General features: G+C 36.2%; 2 protein-coding genes across 4 annotated transcripts; one reads left to right on the top strand and one right to left on the bottom strand.

Moving 5' to 3' along the window:
• Positions 1 to 4,187: 4,187 nt before the first annotated feature.
• On the top strand, positions 4,188 to 16,514 carry LOC121245822 (nucleolar protein 6). Of its 2 annotated transcripts, none has more exons than XM_041143691.1 (29): positions 4,188 to 4,614; positions 4,743 to 4,801; positions 4,957 to 5,029; positions 5,709 to 5,877; positions 5,989 to 6,150; positions 6,370 to 6,535; positions 6,612 to 6,728; positions 6,837 to 6,970; positions 7,063 to 7,213; positions 8,054 to 8,121; positions 8,439 to 8,537; positions 8,719 to 8,834; positions 11,086 to 11,260; positions 11,349 to 11,459; positions 11,559 to 11,637; positions 11,774 to 11,917; positions 12,691 to 12,804; positions 13,027 to 13,148; positions 13,233 to 13,315; positions 13,397 to 13,521; positions 13,603 to 13,723; positions 13,843 to 13,983; positions 14,311 to 14,407; positions 14,522 to 14,647; positions 15,396 to 15,488; positions 15,595 to 15,700; positions 15,780 to 15,922; positions 15,997 to 16,083; positions 16,191 to 16,514. In XM_041143691.1, exons 4-29 carry the CDS (start codon positions 5,749 to 5,751, stop codon positions 16,320 to 16,322), a joined length of 3,141 nt encoding a protein of 1,046 aa, XP_040999625.1. In that variant the 5' UTR covers positions 4,188 to 4,614; positions 4,743 to 4,801; positions 4,957 to 5,029; positions 5,709 to 5,748; the 3' UTR covers positions 16,323 to 16,514. The 2 variants fall into 2 exon arrangements, with proteins under 2 accessions (XP_040999625.1, XP_040999624.1); XM_041143690.1 differs by having other exon boundaries at positions 4,189 to 4,614; positions 5,732 to 5,877.
• Positions 16,515 to 17,665: 1,151 nt separating this feature from the next.
• Positions 17,666 to 19,533, bottom strand: LOC121245825 (60S ribosomal protein L6, mitochondrial-like). Of its 2 annotated transcripts, none has more exons than XM_041143697.1 (2): positions 19,335 to 19,533; positions 17,666 to 18,246 (listed from the first exon to the last, which is right to left on the bottom strand). In XM_041143697.1, the coding sequence occupies exon 2, from the start codon at positions 18,209 to 18,211 to the stop codon at positions 17,903 to 17,905; it is 309 nt and encodes a 102-aa protein (XP_040999631.1). In that variant the 5' UTR covers positions 18,212 to 18,246; positions 19,335 to 19,533; the 3' UTR covers positions 17,666 to 17,902. The 2 variants fall into 2 exon arrangements, with proteins under 2 accessions (XP_040999631.1, XP_040999630.1); XM_041143696.1 differs by having other exon boundaries at positions 17,666 to 18,249; positions 19,335 to 19,530.
• Between the last annotated feature and the right edge of the window lie 1,486 nt (positions 19,534 to 21,019).

Genomic DNA, 21,019 nt, shown 5'->3' with positions numbered 1-21,019 from the left:
GCTACTCATTCCTTTATTTCAACGGATTATGCCTATGTCATAGAGGATGAAGTGTTGGGTAACAACTTGGCGATATCAACCCAATAGGGCACATAATTGTATGTAGTAAGGTCCTTTGTGGGTGTTCAATTTCTATTGAAGGAAGGTTGATACTACTAGACACTAGAAAATTATTTTTTTTAGAGTGTGCAGCAGAGGCATGGGACTTAGTAATATGATGGTTTATAATAGATCTTGTGAGTGAGTTTATGGTGGGTTGATCATGTTGTAGCACAAATTTATGGTCATTAATGGGTAACATTTAAGGAGACGAGTAGGTGACCAAAGTGTAGAATGGAATGTAGAGTTGAAAGTGGAGGCTTAGGCATCAATTGTGGGCTGCTCGATGGAAAACGTGAAGGTAATAATCATTAGGATCCATTGTGTTGTAGAACTTATCCTTGTAGAATTGAAGATTTTGGATATATGAACTATATCTTAGGATGGCAGATGCAAGTACTATTTGAGGAATTGATGATAAGCATATATTTGAAAAATGATGTAAAGAGCAGTATACTAAAATAAGAAATCAATCGTATGACACAAAGATTTATGTGGTTTGACAACGTGCCTATATCCATAGAGTTGCAAAGGATTTTATTATCTTGAGAAATGACAAAATATACTTTAGGGCAAAATATATTGTTCCAAATGACTATATTTTTCATCATAAACATATTTATAGGGTTGTATGACAGAAACCCTAATTTGACAATTATCGCGTTATTCGCTCGAGCGACATGTGGTATGAGTGTTGAGCGAACTCTCTGCTCGAGCTTCGCTGGAGCAACTTGTCGGGCAAACTTTATGTCAAGCGACTTATCGCCCAAGCCTATGCTCCATCGCCCAAGCCCCATTGAAACTCAATTTAAAAATCGTAACGAATCTTTATCGAGTCGGGTCATCAAATTGGGACACCACAAGAATAAACCTGACTCCACAAACTTAATAGAGCACATAGGACGAACAAGTGGAAGTGGACGTGGAGATTCTTATAACCCTTAGGAAATTTCGAAGACAAAATTTTTATAAGGGGGGAATGTAATGACTCGGCCTTTGTTAAAACCCAAGCCTAAATTTTTTAAACCCAACCCTTGTAGAAAAAAGAAAAACAAGAGAGGAGGAGGACCCAATACAACATTGTTTTAGGCTAACACTTTTTTAAAAAGAAGAAAATGGTACCTCAATTTTATTGATAATCCTAATTTATATCAGATAAATACCTTATATAATAGGAGCTTGAGGGTTACATTCAGAATCCCAAAATCAAGATCCTAGAAATTAAATGGAAATGATTAAAAATAATAAAATGTTCACAAATAAGAATTTATATAAGGTAGAAACAATTAATGCCTGAGGCTGAAAATACCTGCATGATCCAAAGCAATAAGACCAAGCATATATTTAGGAAGTTGAAAAGGGGAAGGGAAACTTATCGTATTACCATATGCACTGAATGAGGCAAGATTATCAACTAAAGCATTGCCCTTCCAATAAACTCAATGGATTCTAAAAAAGAAATAGTTTTTAAAATGCAAAATATCATCCCAAATATTAAAAAATTTTCAAGAGGGTTGTGAATTGGAATTAATCCAATTAACCACCGAGAGTCAGATTTCACAATAACATCTGACATATCCAATTGGTAACATAAAAGCAAGCCAATCTTTAAAATTGAAAGCTCAACAAAAGTGTTAGTGTTTGTGCCCAAAAAAAAAAAAAAAAAAAAGAAAACCTAGCAATAACAAAGCTATTAGAGGCCTTTAATTTGCCCGCACAGCCAGCAAGACCAGAGTTACCTTTAAAAGCACCATCATTGTCAAGCTTGAGAGTTCCAATTAGAGATGGATCCATTTCATAAGGAAAGGTTTCTTAGTTCTAATAGTGGTACTTGAAATATGAAGAGACTCGAGGACCAAAGCATTGGAAAGAGACAATAAATCATTTTTGCTCTTTACAATACATTATCAAAACCCATTGTTTCTATTTTAACTAACGAATTTTACAATATATCATATATCGGCATATCTATTATTTTTTTATATTATTTAAATATTCTTACTTTCTTCATTCTTCATTTTAAATATTTTTCTAACTATCATTAAATTTGTAATATTCTCAGATATTTCAATATTTCTCATATATTAATGTGAACACAATATCTTTCTGTTGCCAAAATGATGTCAATATCCCAATATAAAATTAGAAAGAAAATAAAGATGAAAGAAAACTCATTCATCCTTTTTTTTTCCCTAACTTTTTATGATTTTATCATGTTTTGAAAATTTTCTAACATGACTATTTTTCTTTTATTAAAATAAAATGTTCTAATAATATTATGAACTTGTCATGTTTTGCAAAAAGGAGTGTAAATGTGGGAAATATAAATAAATATTAGGAAAGAGAAATCAATGATAAAAAAAATATTTACATTTCACTCTCTATGATAATAAAATATTATTATTTTTGTCATTTATTTTTTAATGCATTTTTTTAATTTCTTAAAATACTTTTATATTTTCATTTTCATAATCTCCAACAATCTCCAATAATCATTTTCATGTTCACAATCTATACAATTATATAATTGATATAAAATTATGAAAAATGTTAAATGTACTTAAAAAAAATTTATAAAAAATTTATTTCTCTAAATGTAAATTATTGATATACTGAAAATCATGATATTTAAAATTCAAAAACTTTTTTTTGACAAGTTGAATTTCAAAAGAAAACTTTTTTTTTGGATAAGTAAAAAAAAAAACTAACAAAATAAGTGCTGTAAATAAAATTATAAGTACATATAACACAATTTTTTTTTTTATGGAAACAGACTCATTTTATTAATGAACTGAAGTTACAACTGTGACTTATCAATACATGAAAAAATTCAGACTATAAGCCAAACTACGCATCAGCACTAGGGCTTCCCCACACATAAATTTTTTTGTGGCGGACATTGTCTTAACTTAACAAATTTTCTTGTAATAGAGAAAGCGCTCTGTAAAACAGAACTTAAAGACCCCTTCTATCTTTTCTGGGAAGAAGAATATGAGACACTGTTATGGAGACATTAAATCCAATAGCCTATTTCTATTGTATTAATAACTAAAATAACAAAAAAATACAAATAAAACACATTAACAATTACCAACTACAGAACCACAAGCACCGGTGCGACCTCGGACGTCACACCTACCTCAAACATCGGCATCTCGAACCATGACGACATGAGCACCCAGCTCACACACGTACAAAAGCAACCTCCAATGATCAGACAACACCTACACGCGAGCACTGGCCATACGGACACCAGCCGTAGCATCACCCACCACTCTCGAACAACTCTTGCCCCAGATTACGTCCGATCCAAATGATCAACACCTTACTCGGGTCAACAAAACAACAGAAATGAAAAAACATACAACAACAAAAATACTGGAACGGAACAACAAAAAAATTGAAAATCAAAAGCGGATGAACAGTGCACGATTTGTCGACAGAGGCGTGCAAGGCACTGGTCACTCGGGGAGGAAAGCTGATGGTCAATCTTGAAAGTCCCATAGTTAGGGAGTTCAGAGAAGTCGAGTATGGCGTCGGTAGAGGGCTCCTCGGTGGTGCGTGATGGCCACGCGTCTACGAGTTCCAGAACTTCATCTCGCGCGTGCGGGCTACGCTCTACTCCGATGGACGCCATATTTGGTGGTCTTGAAGATCGACAGCTGGGCATCATTCCGGTGGGACGCGTGTAGACGGGTGACGGCTGAAAAGACCCGAACGACGATCCTCCCTTATTTAGCCTAAAAAAAACAAAAATAAAACTAAAAAAAATACTACACAGAAAATAAAATGGACAAAAAAGAAGGGAGGAAGGAAAGAAGAAAGAGGGAGAGGAGCCAAAGCTCTCACTCCTTTCGTTTGATATGAAGTTTGAGAAAGTTTAGAGAGAAAGACGAGGATTTTTCCTAGAGAGAGAGAGAGAATGGCCGCTAATGCAAACATATGTTCATATAACACTACTCTAAAATTATATAACCTTACTACAGCAGCAAGTCATATTTATTTTGGCTTTGCCTTTACTGTAATTAATGGTAACATTACTAAATTAAGAGCTCAAGTGACATGCTAGCCAATGGGTTGCTGTAACCTGGGTTTCCCAAATCTCCCAAATAACGACGGAAGACAACAAGCGGGCGGGCGAGAGGCTTAAACCCTAAAACCCTAATTTTCTTCCCTAAGCCCTCTGACCCGACGCCTCTCTCTCTCTCTCTCTTCTCTCCTCCTGCGCAGACATCCCCTCCCCAACGCCTCTCTGGCTGCCCGTTTGCCTCTCTCACGTACCCTCTCTTCTCTGTGATTGTCGCTCGCCGCCGCACTCAACTCCACGCTGTCCGTCTCGGTTCGTGCTGTGCCGCTCTCCGCAGTTCAGTTCCGACCGCCGACACCGTGAAGCTCAGCCGCACCAAGCCCTTGTTTCCCAAGCCGACACTCTTTTCTTTCTCTCCTCTGCACCTCTTCTCACCGTGGAACGTCCAGCGCCGCCACCTGTCTTTCCCGATGCCGATTGCAACGCCGGTAAGTCCTCCATCCGTATCTCTCTCGTGCTCTCATTTTCTCTCTCTGTCTGTGTCTCACTCGCGATATCTCTCTCTCGTGCGCTCTCTCTCTAACTCTCTGTCGACGTCTCACTGTGTCAGTGTTAGGCTGACCGCGGCGACCGACAAAGGTCACGGGAGCCAGCGTGCGGCCCCACGCCACCAAGGTATGTCTCGGTCTCTCTCTCTCCCGCTCGTCTGCCTTGGTCACTCCCTTGTCCGTCTCGGCGTTCCCTTCTCCCACTCCGTCCGGTTTTGTTCTCCCGCCATGTGTTTCCTGACCATCTCGAACTCGTTTTTGATGTTGTTTTCACTGTCTCAGAGCATCCCGAAATTCAATAGACAATGCCGCCACGCCCTCGACTCTGATCGATCACCACTTTGAGTCGAGGAAGGTACCCTCTATCTCTACCCACGCTATTACCCTTAGTTTTCTTGACTGGTTTTTTTGGTGCTACTGGAAGATTTGGTTGTCTATGTTGGATGTTGGAATTGTGGTTTGAGTAATTTCATGGCTTGGTTGATGTTGGAAGATATGAGTTGTTGTTTTGATGTATCGGGAGTACGAATGTAAACGTGATGCGTGTTGGAATGAGATTTAAGTGCATTGAAGGGGGTTGGGCTAATCTATTGGTGGAGTGATGTTTCCGGACGTTGTACTTGGGCCATTATATAACCGAGGCACAATGATGGACTATTTTTTAATGGGTTTATATTGTGCTATAGTTTTGGGTAATAGAATTTTGTCAGTTAGGTTGGTTTTGTACTGGTACAGGTTATTAATATGTTAGCGATATCTTCCTGGTAGGTTGTGATATTGCTACCATTCGGGTTCAAAGCTTATATAGTATTATACTTCAAAAGTTAGGCAAGCAGTGCTCCTATATTAGACTTTGCCTAAAACCAATTAAGGTTGATTTTGTGAAAAACTTGCATATTTTGTTATGAAACAGCTTCGGTTATTTTTTACACTTGTCTTTTTATCTGAACTTCGAAATCTGACATTTTATCATGACTGGTCTAGACATGAGCAATTTATGCACTCTTATCATATTATCTGATTTTAAGTGACAGGAATGAACTCCTTGACCATCCAGGTACGGGGCATTACACCATGGACTTGAAAGTGAGGGAGCTCCTCAAGGAGGTCCGGCTTAACTACTCGCCTGCCTTCACCAAGCTTGTTGATAACACTGTTGCGGCCATCAAAGACGCCATCGATAAAATTCCTGAAGACTTGCTGGTCCTTATCTTTTTCTTTCATTTATCTTTTACAAAATCCTAAGTCAAATTTTCTATAGCTATAATAGTTACTAGTTGAACTTGATGGTAGCCATTAATGAAATATGGGCAGGTTACAGCAGATGAAGCTTCTGGTTTCGTCCGGGACATTGGTGCGGACAAAGTTGAGTTCAAGTTTAAGAAGCCAAAATCTATCGATGCTGGTGGCAGTTATGCAATGCAATGCATGGCGAAGCCTGATATAAACGTCGATCTTTTTATTCGGTTGCCAAAAGTATTTGCCACTCTAATCCCGTAATACATATCTGTGTGTATGGAAATACATTATTTGTATATTTTTTCATTATCGGTGGAAATATAGGTGTTAACATTATTTGTCAGGTTCATCATTATTGTTGCTTTGCACAATGTCAGGATATAAATGTCAATTTTAAGATATTGTAAATGTGAGAGCGTATTACACACTACTCACTAGCCAAATTTCTTCTTTCAGGAGTGTTTTCGTGAGAAAGATTATTTGAATCATCGATACCATGCCAAACGATGCCTATACCTCTGTATAATCAAGAAGTACTTGAAGTTATCTTCATTAGTTCGCAAGGTTGAATGGTCTACCCTACAAAATGAGGCTAGAAAACCTTTATTAGTTGCCTATCCAGGTTTGTTTTTTCTGTAGTGCACTGCTGCACCTAATTCTTGGAATTTTGGACTGAACAAATGCTAGTGGCATTGCAGCTATGGAGCTTGTTGAAGTTCCTGGGTTTTTTGTAAGGATAATCCCTACAGCAAAATCACTGTTTGACATCAAGAAATTGAACCTAAAGCGGAATAATGTCCGTGCCCTGAATCATGGTTGTGTGTTTTCTTCAGTACTAATATGTTCTCATCTTGGATATGTTTGATGATGTCTTTACCCAAACTGGCTGAGTATTTATAGATTTTCTTTTTTCTTTGTCAAAGGGAGTATTCCTCAGGCTACACCAAAATACAATAGTAGTATTTTGGAAGACATGTTTTTAGAGGATAGTGAAGAACTTAATAGGAAAAATCTTTCAGGAAGGAAGGAGTTTGGAGAAGCTTCAATTTTATTGAAGGTATAATTCCAGAATACCAATGTCATTTTAACAATGTATTTAGTAGCTTTGTGTTGGGATATGGAAATATTGAGTTTGTCTTTCTGGTATAGGTTTGGGCTCGGCAAAGATGTTCAATATATGGTCATGATTGCCTAAATGGATTTATAATTTCTGTCATATTGTCATACCTTGCTAGTCAGAACAAGATTAACGCTTCGATGAAGGCAATGGAGATATTTCGTGTTACCTTGAGCTTCATTGGTACATTTAGCTTTTCTTTTCACCCTTGTTTTTCAGATTTTTTCGTTTTTGTACTCCGAGATTTGTATTTTTAATGGTTGTTATGTACGCATGGTGAAATACATTCAGGTATTAAACTATTCAGGAATTGAACTTGAAGCTATGAGATTGACATTCCATTTAAATTGTAGAATTGCAGTGTATGGGATTAGGTAACTTATGTAGCTCTGTGGACGACACTGTAATTCTTCTCAAGGTTAAGTGGTGCTTAGTATTGATGAATATTCTGGCAGGTGTAAATATTGTTCAAGAAAAAGAGTTAGGTTATATAACTGTTAATCTATGCTTAAAAGCACCTTGTTTGTTTTGTTAATCAGGGTTGAAGAAATTTAAATTGGGTACTTGTTGCCAAATTGGAGGATGTTAGTCAACCTGGCAGATTTTGTATTATCTTTTGTGATATTTTTGTGTTTCTTGTTGCTAGTTTTTCTCTGTTTTGGTTACTGAACTCATGTGCTAGTTAATTGCTTTACCAGGAAAGAAAAAAAGAGGGGAAGGGGGGGAGGGAAGAAAAAGGAAAACAAATTTCAATAAACAGTGTTATTGAAGAAGGTCAACTTAGCCAATAAAGTTTTTATTGTTGTTTTGCTTTAGGCACTATCTTTTCAATAAAATCCAGAAAAGCCAATATGTTTGTTCTTAGTTACTGCACAAAGGTCAATATGGGAGGAACAATGCAAAAGAATGCAATGGAAGTGATGATTTACATTAAATGTTAAAATACTATGATTCTGAATATTTGATTGAGGTCATGCATCTATGAAAGGAAGTTTCCTAATATGCATCTCTTTAACAATGCAGCCTCTTCAGAATTATGGAGCCGTGGGCTCTACTTCAAGCTGGAAGGGCAGAAGGCTATTCCAAAGGAGGTCTGATTACTTACTGTTTGTATGATAAATGGAAGAAAGTATGTTCGGTATCAAAATAAATTTAGAATCTTTTAGAAAAAAAATATTCAATTTCAATCCAAACATCTTTTAAACACTAAACAAATTTTCATTTCTCAAAAAGAAAAACAAATCAGTAAGCATTAGACTGAATGCTCATGAAAAAAAAAAATACACAAACCAAAACATCTTTCACAGGAACCAAAAAAATTACATCTCACAAAACTTATACTAAAAAATGTGATATTGCTCTTCCATCATTGTTGTTTATGTATCAGCTATGAACTTTGGAACTGCAGGAAAGGATGCCGTATAAAGATACTTTTCCGGTGGTTATATGTAATCCATCAGCAGCCTTCAATCTAGCATTCCGCATATCAAGGATTGGTTTCATTGAGGTATTGTTTACCAGGACACTTGACTTTTGTTCAATATCTGTTACGTTGAAGATGATAATTTGGACTTAATTCTTATCAAAAAAATATTGAAGATGAGATTTCTTTTTCACATTTTCTTCTTTTTGAATCATATTGAACTTAGTGAAATGCATGTATATGTTCAATTTTCTCAACATTTCAGCTCCAAGATGAAGCTGCTTTGACACTTACATGCTTAGAGAAATGCAGAGATGGTGGATTTGAGGAGATTTTTATGACCAAGGTTGACTATGCTTCTAAATATGACTATTGTATGAGGTAAGACTATTTAACTAATACCTTTAATGGGTTGCCAATTATTGCTTCGTAGAAAACTTATTGAAGGATGGAATCTAGAAATAAATTATTCTTTCTAGATGTTTCTGCTTTTGATTTAATAGTGGAATTACAATATTAGGCTTGAGAGCTGAAGGTTTTGTTTTATTTCATTGTATCAATAAAGAAGAGTGCATATTTTTGGTTTGTAGCATGCTTTTCTTGTTATTACTATAGAAATGTATAATTTCATGACATTTATTAGGTTGTAATTTACACTAATATTTGTGCCATGGACTAATATGTAGCATCTTAATCTCTTTTCCTGGCCTTAATGACATGTAGCATCTTTATCAGTTTGAAAGTAAGTGTTCCATCGATCAAAAAAAGAAAGAAACTATTCCATCGATATTATTTTTCCAAATATCAAAGTAGATTTTCTCCCAATGAGCTCAAACTCAAATGTGACCTCATCATCCAATGTGAATTGGGTGGAGGGTGTGCTTTTGGGTTCACGTCGCATCAATCTCGAATAATAAAGCTATACCTCTTTCTGTTTACATGCATTGTTTTAAGACAAGCTGTTGTGAATCAAGTGTAGGCTGTTGAAAAATAAATTTAGGCAGGTTGTCGATTTGTGTAGTTTCTAAACTTCAAGCATGAACCATTTGCCAATTTAGAATATATACTGCAGTCAAAATGAGAATGCTAATGTCGATGATTGTAAATACCAGGAGATATAGTATAAGGAATGAGGATATCTATTCAAATATTAGGTGATAGCTATTCATAAAAAGGTAAGGGATAATCGCCTATGTAATGATTCAAGAAAAGCCCAAGCCAGTCTGGGCCTATTCTCCGAAAGGATCTATTGATGTTACAATTGGAACCCCTTGGAATCATTAAAAAGGGCAAGAATTTCTCCCTTCCAACAATTGTGGGATTCCATTCATCACATCCCTGTACTCAATCTTGGGCATTACAACCTAAGATGGTTTAACCATGTACAACAAAGTTAGATAACTACAATGGTTAGAATGAGTGTTATCTAATTTAAGGAGGGGGAAAGGCTGGAGATGAGAAATAACGAAGTTAAAAATAGTGATGGACATGATAAATCGGAAGGTGACCTAGATTAGGAGTAGATTTTATAAACCTAGCGAAAGAGAGATGTTGATGATGGATGCAATCGAGTCGGGCCCATTTATTTCATAGAACGACTTAGTTGAGTTGACTATATCAAGGATGGAATTTGAGTCAATGGTGGTGTCTAGTGGTAATATACCTTGGGTTCAAGTTTCCTTAGGAGACTGCAGCTGAGCTATGCCTCATCTTATTATTATCTCCTGTAGCCCAAAATTACCTCCCTTAATGTTTCTCATGTTGTATGGGGATATGTATTTCATGTTGTTCAAGTTAGAATACTTTTTGTTTGGAAGAAACTGGGATTTTGGAACTGACACATCTCTCCGAGTTACACTCAATTATCCTTCTATTGGAGTAAAATAGCCATTAACAGAAAGCTAAGAAGTCAGATGGCCCCTATCCTAAGAAATCATTAATTAAGATTTTAACTTCAAGCATGCAATGAGCTTTTTGTTAAGAGTGATGAAGAAATAGGATGTTCCCTTTATGATGATAAAAATTGAGGATAATAAGTTCAAATTGGAAAATGATGATTTATTCAGCACTCAAGTTCACAAAAGTCAAGCAAATGACTACTAGGTCTTCTGCATGTTTCTTCTTTGGAAAATGATCAACCTACAACTCTCTTATAACTCTTTGACAAAACTACCATTCATTTAATATAGAGTTGTAAAAGAGTTGTAGGTATATCATCACTGTTCTTTAGTACATGTTTGTTCAAATTTCTGGTGGAAAACCTGAAATTAAATTCTTGGAAAATTTGGCAGGCTGGTATTGAATTTGATTATTTTGGGGCATTCACTGTATGGTAAACCACTTACCCCTATAAAATAAATATAGCATACAAAAATTTTGAGGATTAATATTTGACATAGCAAATAAACAGCTTATAGTTCAGAGGTTTCTCTAAATACCATTTAATAACATAAAATGCACACCTTTCCTTTCATGTAATTTCTTGTTCCCATGTCTACAGTTGAGAAAATGTTTTACACAGTGCATTCTTGTTACTAGTTGTGTTAATTGAATAATTGCGGTGACTGCTTGCTTAGCATTGTTTTAGGTGCACTATATCTTTGATACTCTTTCACATTTTTTGCTTTTCAAGATTGAACTTGAAGGGGAAAAGTGAGGTTCATGCATCGGGATTTTGCATGAATGATGAATGTTGGAGGCTATATGAGCAGAAGGTGCATACTCTTCTGAATCAGGGGTTGAGTGATAGAGCAAAAATGATTCGTGTAACATGGAGAAACACATTTTCAGGATGCAGTATTGAAAATGTATGGAATCAAATTTGATCTTTGATACCTCTTTCCATTGATTAATTATGTCTTTTATAACCATTTTCTAATTAGCTTGTCACTGCAGGGCTTGTCAATATTTGATAGAGAGCCATTACTCATTGGAGTTTCAGTGAGCTCTTTGGAGAAAGCTTTTAGGGTGGTTGATATTGGTCCAGATGCTGAAAATAAGAATGAGGTATTTCAGTTTTTTATTTTTTATTATTTTTGGAGAGGGAAAGGGGGATAGGGCAAATTATATCTTCTGATTTGTGTTGATTTTACTCATTTTCACTAGGCTCTCAAATTCCGGATGTTTTGGGGGGAGAAGGCTGATCTTAGGAGATTTAAAGACGGTAAAATTGCAGAAAGCATAGGTAAGACATTACACTTCTGTTGGTGCTTAATTCAGTTTAGTTCCTTTGGGATGATTTGAAAGCCTTTTTTAGCGTTTGGGCTAATATTAATTGTCAAGACAATAACTCTGATGAATTTTTTTTTCTAATTTCATAGTATGGGAAAGTGAGCAGTGGACAAGACATCTCATTTTGAAAAGAATTTCTGAGTATGTGCTTGTGCGGCATCTTTCCTTAACAAAGGAGAATATTGTGCATATGGTGGATCAGCTTGATTTCTCACTACTTCATGGTGTTAATGGTAATGATATTGGGCACAAACTTCTTGTAGTTTTTGTGAGTTTTCTTCCTTGTTCTTTTCAGTGTTGGTAAAGCATGCTTAAGTGCAAACTGCCAAGGCAAAGTGCATTTGCAATTGCAAAATCACGTGCTTTTTGACGCTTTATATATATATATTTATATATAACTATTACTTTTGTCTGGACCATTAATTTAGATGAAGTAGATGAGGAAGATGATAAGGGTTACAAATCTTTTGATAGCAATGATGATGGTCCTATGCATAATAATGAGATGGTTATATACCTTAGAATTGCATTATAATGCAATTTGCTTATGTTAGCATTTAAGTCAATACCTATAATTATTGTGCTTGTTTTGGTCAATTGCCTTTTGGGTATATATTGATTCAACCATGTGCCTTATTTTGGTTATGGCCATCAAATATTATGTGTATATTTTGTAAAGTACACGATAATTATATAAAATCCTATGTTCAAATTTTTTATAGTTAACTGATCACTTGATTGCATGTTGCATAATATCCTAACAAATTGAGTTGATAGGCCAAATATGTTATTTTCTTGCTATTTTTCAAGCTTCTGATGTTTTTTATGGATATTTTGTTATCATGCATTATTTTTTATAACTTGTGCACTTTACTTCAATCAAATGCGCGCTTGTGCATTGTGCCTAGACTCTGGATGGCGTTTGCGCTAGTGTGCCACAGATTTTTGCCAACACTAGTTCTTTTCCTCTCAGAACTGTTGTAAAGATAAAATTTTATTTTTTCAGATCCTGTGTCATTTTCTGGAAGTTTGCTTGGAGCACTTGAAGTTTTAACAAAGCGCCTAGGTCTTATCCAAGACATTCCGTTGAAGGTTTCTAGTGTGCAGCCAATCGACCCAGGTACGCTTTCTATAGCTGGAAAATCTCTTCATGTGTTGCTATATTTATTAAAGAGATTCTTTTGTTGTTTGATAAAGTTATGAAGGTAGCTTGGCTCAAAAAATTATGTGGAGCATTGTTTTCATACATAATTTAGTTAAAGTAACATCTTCATTCGGCTAATCTTTTATAGCCAGTTAGTCTTCCTCACAAGCAATACTGTGTGCTTATCATTAATTACAGCTTTCAGGTTTACCTCTGTCTTCCCTCCTGAACCTCATCCATTGGTTATTGACAAGGGTGATGTTCCAAGGACACATAAGTTAATGTCATCATGCATTCAGCCTCTGGAAGTTATGATTCAGGCATGATTTCTTGTTGATCAGACATGATTTCTTTATTAATCATTGTTATTTAATTTCTGAAAGTTATTATTTTTTATGATATAGTTGGAAGGTTCTGGGAATTGGCCAATGGATGACTTAGCAATTGAAAAAACTAAAATTGCTTTCCTTCTTAAGATTGGTGAGAGGTGGGTCAAGCTGGGGTTTTTTTGTTCACAAGGATGCTAATATCCTTTTGACAAATCTATCTAATGATACTACCTTGGCAGTCTTCAGAATTCCTGGGGGATGAAATGTACTGCTACTGAAGATGATGTGGATGTTTTTATGTCTGGATACGTATTTCGTCTTAGAATTTTGCATGAGAGAGGCCTGAGTTTGGTGAAAAGGGAAAGTAAGAACTCTTATCCCCACATGTATACAGTTGTGCTTGTAAGACTTGTGATGTTGACTAATTAAACAAATTAATTTGCAGTTGGAAGTGACCAAGTTAAGCAGGTCACTTCTGCAGACAAGAAACTTTTTGTTCGCAGTCAGCATTCTAGCATGATTAATGGATTACAGGGTCGTTACCCAATATATGCTCCTGTTGTTAGGTGAGCATTTGATTTTTCATGCTAAATTATTTTTTGATAGGTAATCAATATTTTCATGCTAAATTATATTTCTAGTTTAGTCCCTAACTGTTCGTAACTTGTTTTGGTTATTGGTGTAGGCTTGCAAAACGATGGGTTGCTTCGCATCTTTTTTCAGCTTGCTTGGTAGAAGAGGCTGTTGAGCTGTTGGTAGCTTACATCTTTTTAAAGCCCTTACCATTCAATAATGCTCCTTGCTCCCGCATAAATGGATTTCTAAGGTTGAGTTATCTGTTCCTGCTTTAAAGCATTATAAATATTTAAGTTAATTCTGCTGAAATGCTTGTTTTGCATCTTAAATCATTGATATTAACTTAAAACTGGGACCCTTTCTTCCAGTTCTCTCTGATATGCAATCCTAAATTAATGATTGAATTAGAAACACATAAAACTTAATTATTCATTTCTATGTTGGTCAATATCCATTCTGGTGGCTCCAGGTATGGGCTTATATAATATATGGGTTGGATTATTATATCTGTGAACTATTTAACAGTCTTCTTGGGCCTAACATTGTTTGGTTATATGCATGCCAACTTCATTTACAGGTTCCTACGATTACTGTCAGAGTATGACTGGACCTTTTCTACTCTGGTTGTTGACATAAATGATGACTTGAGCATAAATGACGTGAAAGAGATTAGTGTAAGTTCTGCATCTGAGTGAATTATTACTGAAATTATGATAATTTTAGTGTATACTTTAGAATGTGTGATCTTATTCTTCACTTGACAGCCATTATGCATGTCATTTTTTTAGGATAACTTTATGTTGAGTAGAAAAGCTTCCGAAGAAACCAAACAAAATGTAAGTGCAGTAATGTTTCTGGCTACAGCTTATGACAAAGCATCTGAGGCTTGGACCAGATTTTCCCCAAATTCATCGGTTAGCAGTTCTCTTTTGAATTGAATTTTGTAGCGTAACTGTTCATTAGTTGAAGCTCTCACATATATTCATGCTTGGTAATTAATCATGTCTGTTTTCCCTCCGTTTTTCCTGTTTGCTTCATAATTTGTTCAACTCTCAGTTAACCCCTAGGGGTGGGCTCAAGTGGTAAGGGTCTTGGTCTTGGTGGTATACTCTTTCCAGGTCTAAGGTTTGAACCCTTGGGGGCAAACAATTTCTAGGGTCCATTGGACTAGGGAGTTTTCCCTTGAATTACCCGATGTGCACTTACGGGAAACTCTTTGCCAAAGGCTTGTGCACTCCCGTGATTAGTCGAGATTTTGTTCCCTGATACTCGGAGCCAGTTAAAAAAATATTTTTTGAACTCCCTGTTGGCTGTTCCTCTTCCACTAAAACATGTTTTCTGATTTCCTTTTGTACCCTGAAAGATTCTGGGTAGTTTTTCTCGAAGTCTTAATTTAGTCACACAGGCAGGATGGTGTTTTGTATGATAGAGATTTTGTATAACATTGGACTGAGTGAACTGTAGCCATAGGGAACATTGCATTGAACAGCAGTTCCAAGATTGACTTATCTTTTAATCTTTCTCGGTCTACACTGTCCTAGAGGCACTCTCAAAACCTATATGCCTTCACCCAGCTCTTGTTATTACATAGAATTAGATTAATTATTTCATGGCTTTCCGGGCCTATTCCTCATTGACATTTGGAAATTGTTGACTTACTAGGATCTGAAACGATTGGTGGCTTATGCTCGAAGCAGTGCAAAGTTGTTGACCAAACTCATATCACAGGAGCTGAACGATTCTTATAAGTGGGAAGTGAGTGGTTTCGTTTACTTGCAGCTCCCCCCCCCCCCCCCCCCCCCCAAAGAAAAAAAAAAAAACCTTTTTGTACACATGTTACAACAGAGTTTTTGGTTTGCAGTGCCTTTTCCGAACTCCTTTGAACAACTATGATGCTGTAATTCTTCTCCACGGGGACAAATTACCTTATCCCCAACGTATTCTCTTTCCTTCAGAACTAAACCAAGGTACACTTTTATCGCCTTTTTCACAAGCAGTCCTGAATTTTTGGTATGGTGAATTCTATAACGTGCGTGTCCTGGGCAGGGAAGCTTGTGGCCCGTGGTAATGCTAGCAAGTTTTTCCACCCTTTGATGTTGCCCAGAGACTTAAAGGGGAGCTCAGATGAAGTTAAAACGAAGTTATTGGTGGACTTTGATCCATTGAGGTGCTTTGTCGGGGATTTAGAGGCAAGCATTTTCATTGCTTCGACGTTAATCTTTGAAGCATGGCTCTGCTATTTACATTGTCTTTTTCCATGCAGAACGAGTTCTCCAGCACATTCAAGGTATGGTATGATTCTCTGGGAGGTGATGCTGTTGGCATAACGTGGGAGAGATTTTCTTCCAAGGTATACTTGAATCTCTCCTAAATTCTAATAAGAACATGATGTGATGTTTATGGTTTATTTAAGTTATCAGCTTATCCTCTCCTCCTGAATTTATCTACTACTTGCAGAAACGTGGCCGGGAGGAAGCGGGCGAGGAAGGAAAAGAAGATCCAGTTGATGTTTTAAAAGCTGTTGGTGAAGTTGGCAAAGGATTTGTCAGAAGTGTTTATTTCCTCAAGGCACCAAGGCTTACGAATTAACCCTTTAGTCGTGGCGTAAAAAGTTCTGCGATCACATATATGTTGCAAGTATGTTATATAGGTAAATTTTGGCCCCATTTTCCTATTGACACTACAGTTTCCGTTTTTTAATATTTGTGGATATTGCTTTTTAGAAGGAATTGATTATTTTCAATTGTATCAAGTTCAGTTAATTAAAAGTGATTAGGGTAATATTCCATGAATTTTATACAATCATAATCCATTTTTTAATATTTGTGGATATTGCTTTTTTTTTTTTTTTTTTTTTGAAAAAAGAAAAGACAGATTTTTTTGACAACTTGTTGGGAGTTTTGACTTGCATAATTCAAACAATAAAATCGTCACTGGAGAAAGCATGCTAGCCAACCAACGGACCCTTTCAAAGCAATTAAAAATAAGTTTTTTTCCCTGATTGAGATTCTGTATTTAGTTAATCTAAAGTTAAATTTATTAAATTAAAAGAATTCTGTATTAACTTGGCTACCATATTTTCAGGCTTGATTTAATAAATTGAACATTTATAAGACTTAACTATATAATAAATTGTGAGCTACACTGTAGAGGCAAACCGAAAAAAAATAGAGTCGGCCGCTTGATTGCCTGGAGTCCTGGACGGTGAATGTGATTAAAATATTAGAAAGCGAATTTTATTCTCTCAAACTATCTATAAAACTATGAAAGTTGATGTTTTATTCATCATCTCAATTTTCATTATTCTCTCATCATCTCAATTCGATTTTTACACCAATTCGATTGTGAGAAAATAAATGATAAATAGATTTTTACACCAATTCGATTGTTAATATCGAGTTAGGGCACTGTCCTGAAATAGATTTGGCAGTAGCCATTCTTCCTGAGTAGACATTGTTATTTTACAAACGGCAAACTAGGTTGGTGTTAAGTGCATAGCGACTGTAAAAGGTATCTTGGAAATTCTCAAGTGGAATTTTGTTACCGGGATTGAAAAAGAAAAAGAAAAGCAAGGTGTCATAAAGCAAGCTTGCCTTTTTCCAACGCTTTAGTCACTGAACCAGAGCAAATAAACACATTTATGGACTTGGCTTATAGATTGAAGTAGGAAGAGTGTGAACAAGACAGCCAGCTGGTGATACAAGTAAACATACATAATTCCTCTAGCCTCGAGAGGGTATGGTATGGTATGGTATGGCATGGCAATGGACAGTGTTCTATCCATGATTAAGCTTCCCTTGGCTTTGATGAGCTCCTTAACATGTTCCTAATTTCTACATTGAGCAACCAAAAAGAAAAGATGGTGTTCCGTGCTCTCCTCCTAGATGATAATATTGGATCAAATACTTATTTTTGAAAAACACACTTTCTCATGAAATAACATGGAGAGGTTTTAGTATCTTATTAGAGAGAAAATTCCATATTGATTCAGAGAATACCTGATCAAATATATTACACAGACCTGACAACTAGTTTAGAAAAAGGCTGTCCATGCTGCAAGGATTCTCTGATTTCAACGGAGAGGCCAAACTCATCTTGGAAAAATGAGGCACTGTCCATCCACAAACTGATCTAAAACATTCTCCAGCAATACTTAACCCTCTTTGCACTCATTTTGATTTCTTTCCTTGCTTCTTCTTGATAACTTCGTCAACGTACATAATGCCCTTGCCCTTGTACACTTCAGGCGGCTTACAGCTACGAACGGTAGCAGCAAACTGGTGCACTCTTTGCTTGTCCAATCCAGTGCAACATATTACATTGCTCTTGAAGCAGAAAACACGGACAGCCGGAGGAACAGTCAATTCAACCTCATGACTGTATCCCAATTTGAGAAACAAGAGGCGTCCTTCAGCTTCAGCTCTGGCTTTGTACCCAACACCCACAATCTTAAGAAATCGAAAAAATTTGGCTTCCATTGAGAATAAACCAACAATAAACGATCCCCTGAATTCTTCTGAGATAAACATGTGGCAGCAGTGAACAAAATTTTAGCATGAAAACATAAACAAAAGGAACCACAAATTTTCTTCAAGCCTAAGGGAAAGCACATACCTTTCTTTGGAGCCAAAAGAGAGTATAAATAAAATAGCAAGTGCATATATAGATCATCTCACTGATAAGATCAGGAAGTTTAATCTTAAAAAAAAAAAAACCTCGTTCATTTTATAAAATAGCAAGTGCATATATAGATCATCTCACTGATAAGATCAGGAAGTTTAATCTTAAAAAAAAAAAAAAAAAACTCGTTCATTTTATAAAATAGCAAGTGCATATATAGATCATCTCACTGATAAGATCAGGAAGTTTAATCTTAAAAAAAAAAAACTCGTTTGTTTTCACAACTCCTCTCAACTCATCTAATCATTACAGATTTTCAAAATTTTCACACAAAATAAAATAAATAATTTAACTATTTCAAATCCTAAATAAAAATAAAATTAAAAAATATATATTCTAACAATATTTTATTCAAATTTTAACTTTAATCTCATCTCATCTCATCTGAGGCTATTTTTAAAATTTCAAAAGTTGAAAGGGAAAAGTATATTGGGTTTTGGAAGCAACCTAAGGTATTCAACTCAAACCACACTGTTTGTGCTCTTCATGGCCAACCCTAGTTCCCAAATCGAGACTCAAAACTCCAACATTTTAGTCATGCTACAATAACCCATGGCAACCAAGTTTAAAGTTAACAGTTCATCTCTCCAAAATCCCAAAAAATAAATCTTCAAATACTTCCTCCAACACATTCATAAAAAGCCTTGCAGACATTTCTCTATGGGGTTTCGGCCTCATCCGCGCCCCCTCCCCACAAAAATAAAGGCGTAAACCACTTCCCATACTCCCAATGGTTGAGCACAATAAACTCCCAACAATCACACCTTAAGACCAAATTTTTTAACTTTTCATCTCCCCAAAAACCCCCAATTCTGGCCCTTTCAAATCACATTCTCAACCTCCATTCACTTGCATTAATCCTTACCGCCCATACGTATAAACATGAATCAAGCATTTCGATTGAGAAGTTTCAGAGATTACCTTAATTTTGAGGTAGCGAACCTACAGACGCTAGCTTCTAGCTCCAGTGAACTATTCAGGATTTTTCGCCGGAGGATAGTTAGTTCCGATGACCGGAGGTGACGGCTGGTGCGTGAGTGTGCGAAGGAATCGAGTAAAGGAGAACGACAGACTGCGGCCATTTGGGGGTGGAAGGTTTTTTCTTCTCTTGTTCGCGATAAAACGATGTCGTGTCTCTACCAAGCCCATGTCTAATCCTAGCCTCCTGCTCAGCATGGGCTGACCCCAAAAAATTTACTGAAGCCCAAGGGCCCGATCCACTAAAATAAAATAAAAAAATGATAAAATTGCCATGTTTTATATTTTTTGTATAAGAAATATTACTATACTTCTTAATTTATATCACTCACTTTATTTTCTTGATTGACGTGACACCATAATGTGATATCACGTGACTTATTAAAAAAGAACTAAAAACATGAACATAAAAAGAGAGAATCTAAAATTTTAGTCCTATATTTTTGTGTTTTTGGAAAGTCATTTTATTTTAAATATATATATTTTTAATAAATCACGTGGCATCACATTATGGAGTCACATCAAGGGGCAAAGTAACTTAAGTAAGTAGTATAAATTAGGACGCATTATTACTCTTTTAAATGCTATCGGAAAATGAGCAAGCAGCAGCATTTTTAATAGTATTTTCGCTCTAGAAAATTAGCAAGTAGTCCTTGCTTATATTTGTTATTTTCTTCAAATGCCTCATTTATTATTGTTTTGGATGAATTTTATCACTCATGTCATGAGTGCAAGCAAATGACTTTACTTAAGTTAATAAAGTGGATAAAAAGAATGAAAATTGGAATAAAAATGAGTTGTGGAATAATTAAATATGGGAAGCATGAAATAAGGCATGAAACCAATTTTAGGGAGCAATGTTTTTTTGCCTATCTCGAACCTTCATTTTGGTAATAAGTGGTTTCTTTTTTAATGTGATAAATTATTTCTGTCATTTGAGCACCAACGTCATAACCACGTGCTACCGTAGGACATTTTCAACTTTTCCTTTCATTCCACCTTCCCATCCGACCGGAGTCACCTTTTGAACGATCCTTGGTCACGTTCAACACCTCTCAACAATATTTCAAATTATTTGTTGTTAGGGAATTTTTCCCCATCGACTGGTGTAGTAGGCCTGCAAGGGATTATTGGGGAGTCAATGGGCAGTCAAGGACTCCACCAAGTCTAGCCAAGTCCAATGATCTTCCTCTGAAGAGAGGCTATGGGCTTTTGCGAGGTACTCGGCCCATGAGTAAAATCCTTCTGTGAAGCAACTCACATGAGGATAAACGGGCAGTAAAGACTAATGAGACTCGCCACCTTGATACCTCCCTGAGAGTATCCTACTCATAGGAACTTGGGCGGATAGGATAAAGCAAGTCAGGGAATTATGCCGAATTAATCACACTACTCCCCAGATTGCACGTCGCATTGATGACGCCACCCTAGAACCATGCCGCATCAAAGGATGCTAACTAAAGTAAATGGCTGAAAGAACATGGACTCCACGGAGTCAGATACGAAATGTATCCCCCAAAACCTAGTATAAAAGCCAATCCCGATGTACGAAGAACTCTCTTTAATTCCTCTAAGTTTACGTACAAATTCATAAGGCGATATTCTAACTTTGGACTCCCCAGCCTCCA

Source organism: Juglans microcarpa x Juglans regia, chromosome 1S (assembly GCF_004785595.1).
Source record: "Juglans microcarpa x Juglans regia isolate MS1-56 chromosome 1S, Jm3101_v1.0, whole genome shotgun sequence".
Classification (NCBI taxonomy): Eukaryota; Viridiplantae; Streptophyta; class Magnoliopsida; order Fagales; family Juglandaceae; genus Juglans; species Juglans microcarpa x Juglans regia.
This window is presented reverse-complemented; position numbering and strand designations above follow the sequence as displayed.

Coding starts and splice junctions, on each gene's coding strand:
- LOC121245822 (XM_041143691.1), top strand. CDS start 5,749: ATGGACTTGAAAGTGAGGGAGCTCCTCAAGGAGGTCCGGCTTAACTAC. Junction 12,805..13,026: donor TGTGCAGCCAATCGACCCAG/GTACGCTTTCTA, acceptor CATTAATTACAG/CTTTCAGGTTTACCTCTGTC. Junction 13,984..14,310: donor CGCATAAATGGATTTCTAAG/GTTGAGTTATCT, acceptor CTTCATTTACAG/GTTCCTACGATTACTGTCAG.
- LOC121245825 (XM_041143697.1), bottom strand. CDS start 18,211: ATGGAAGCCAAATTTTTTCGATTTCTTAAGATTGTGGGTGTTGGGTAC.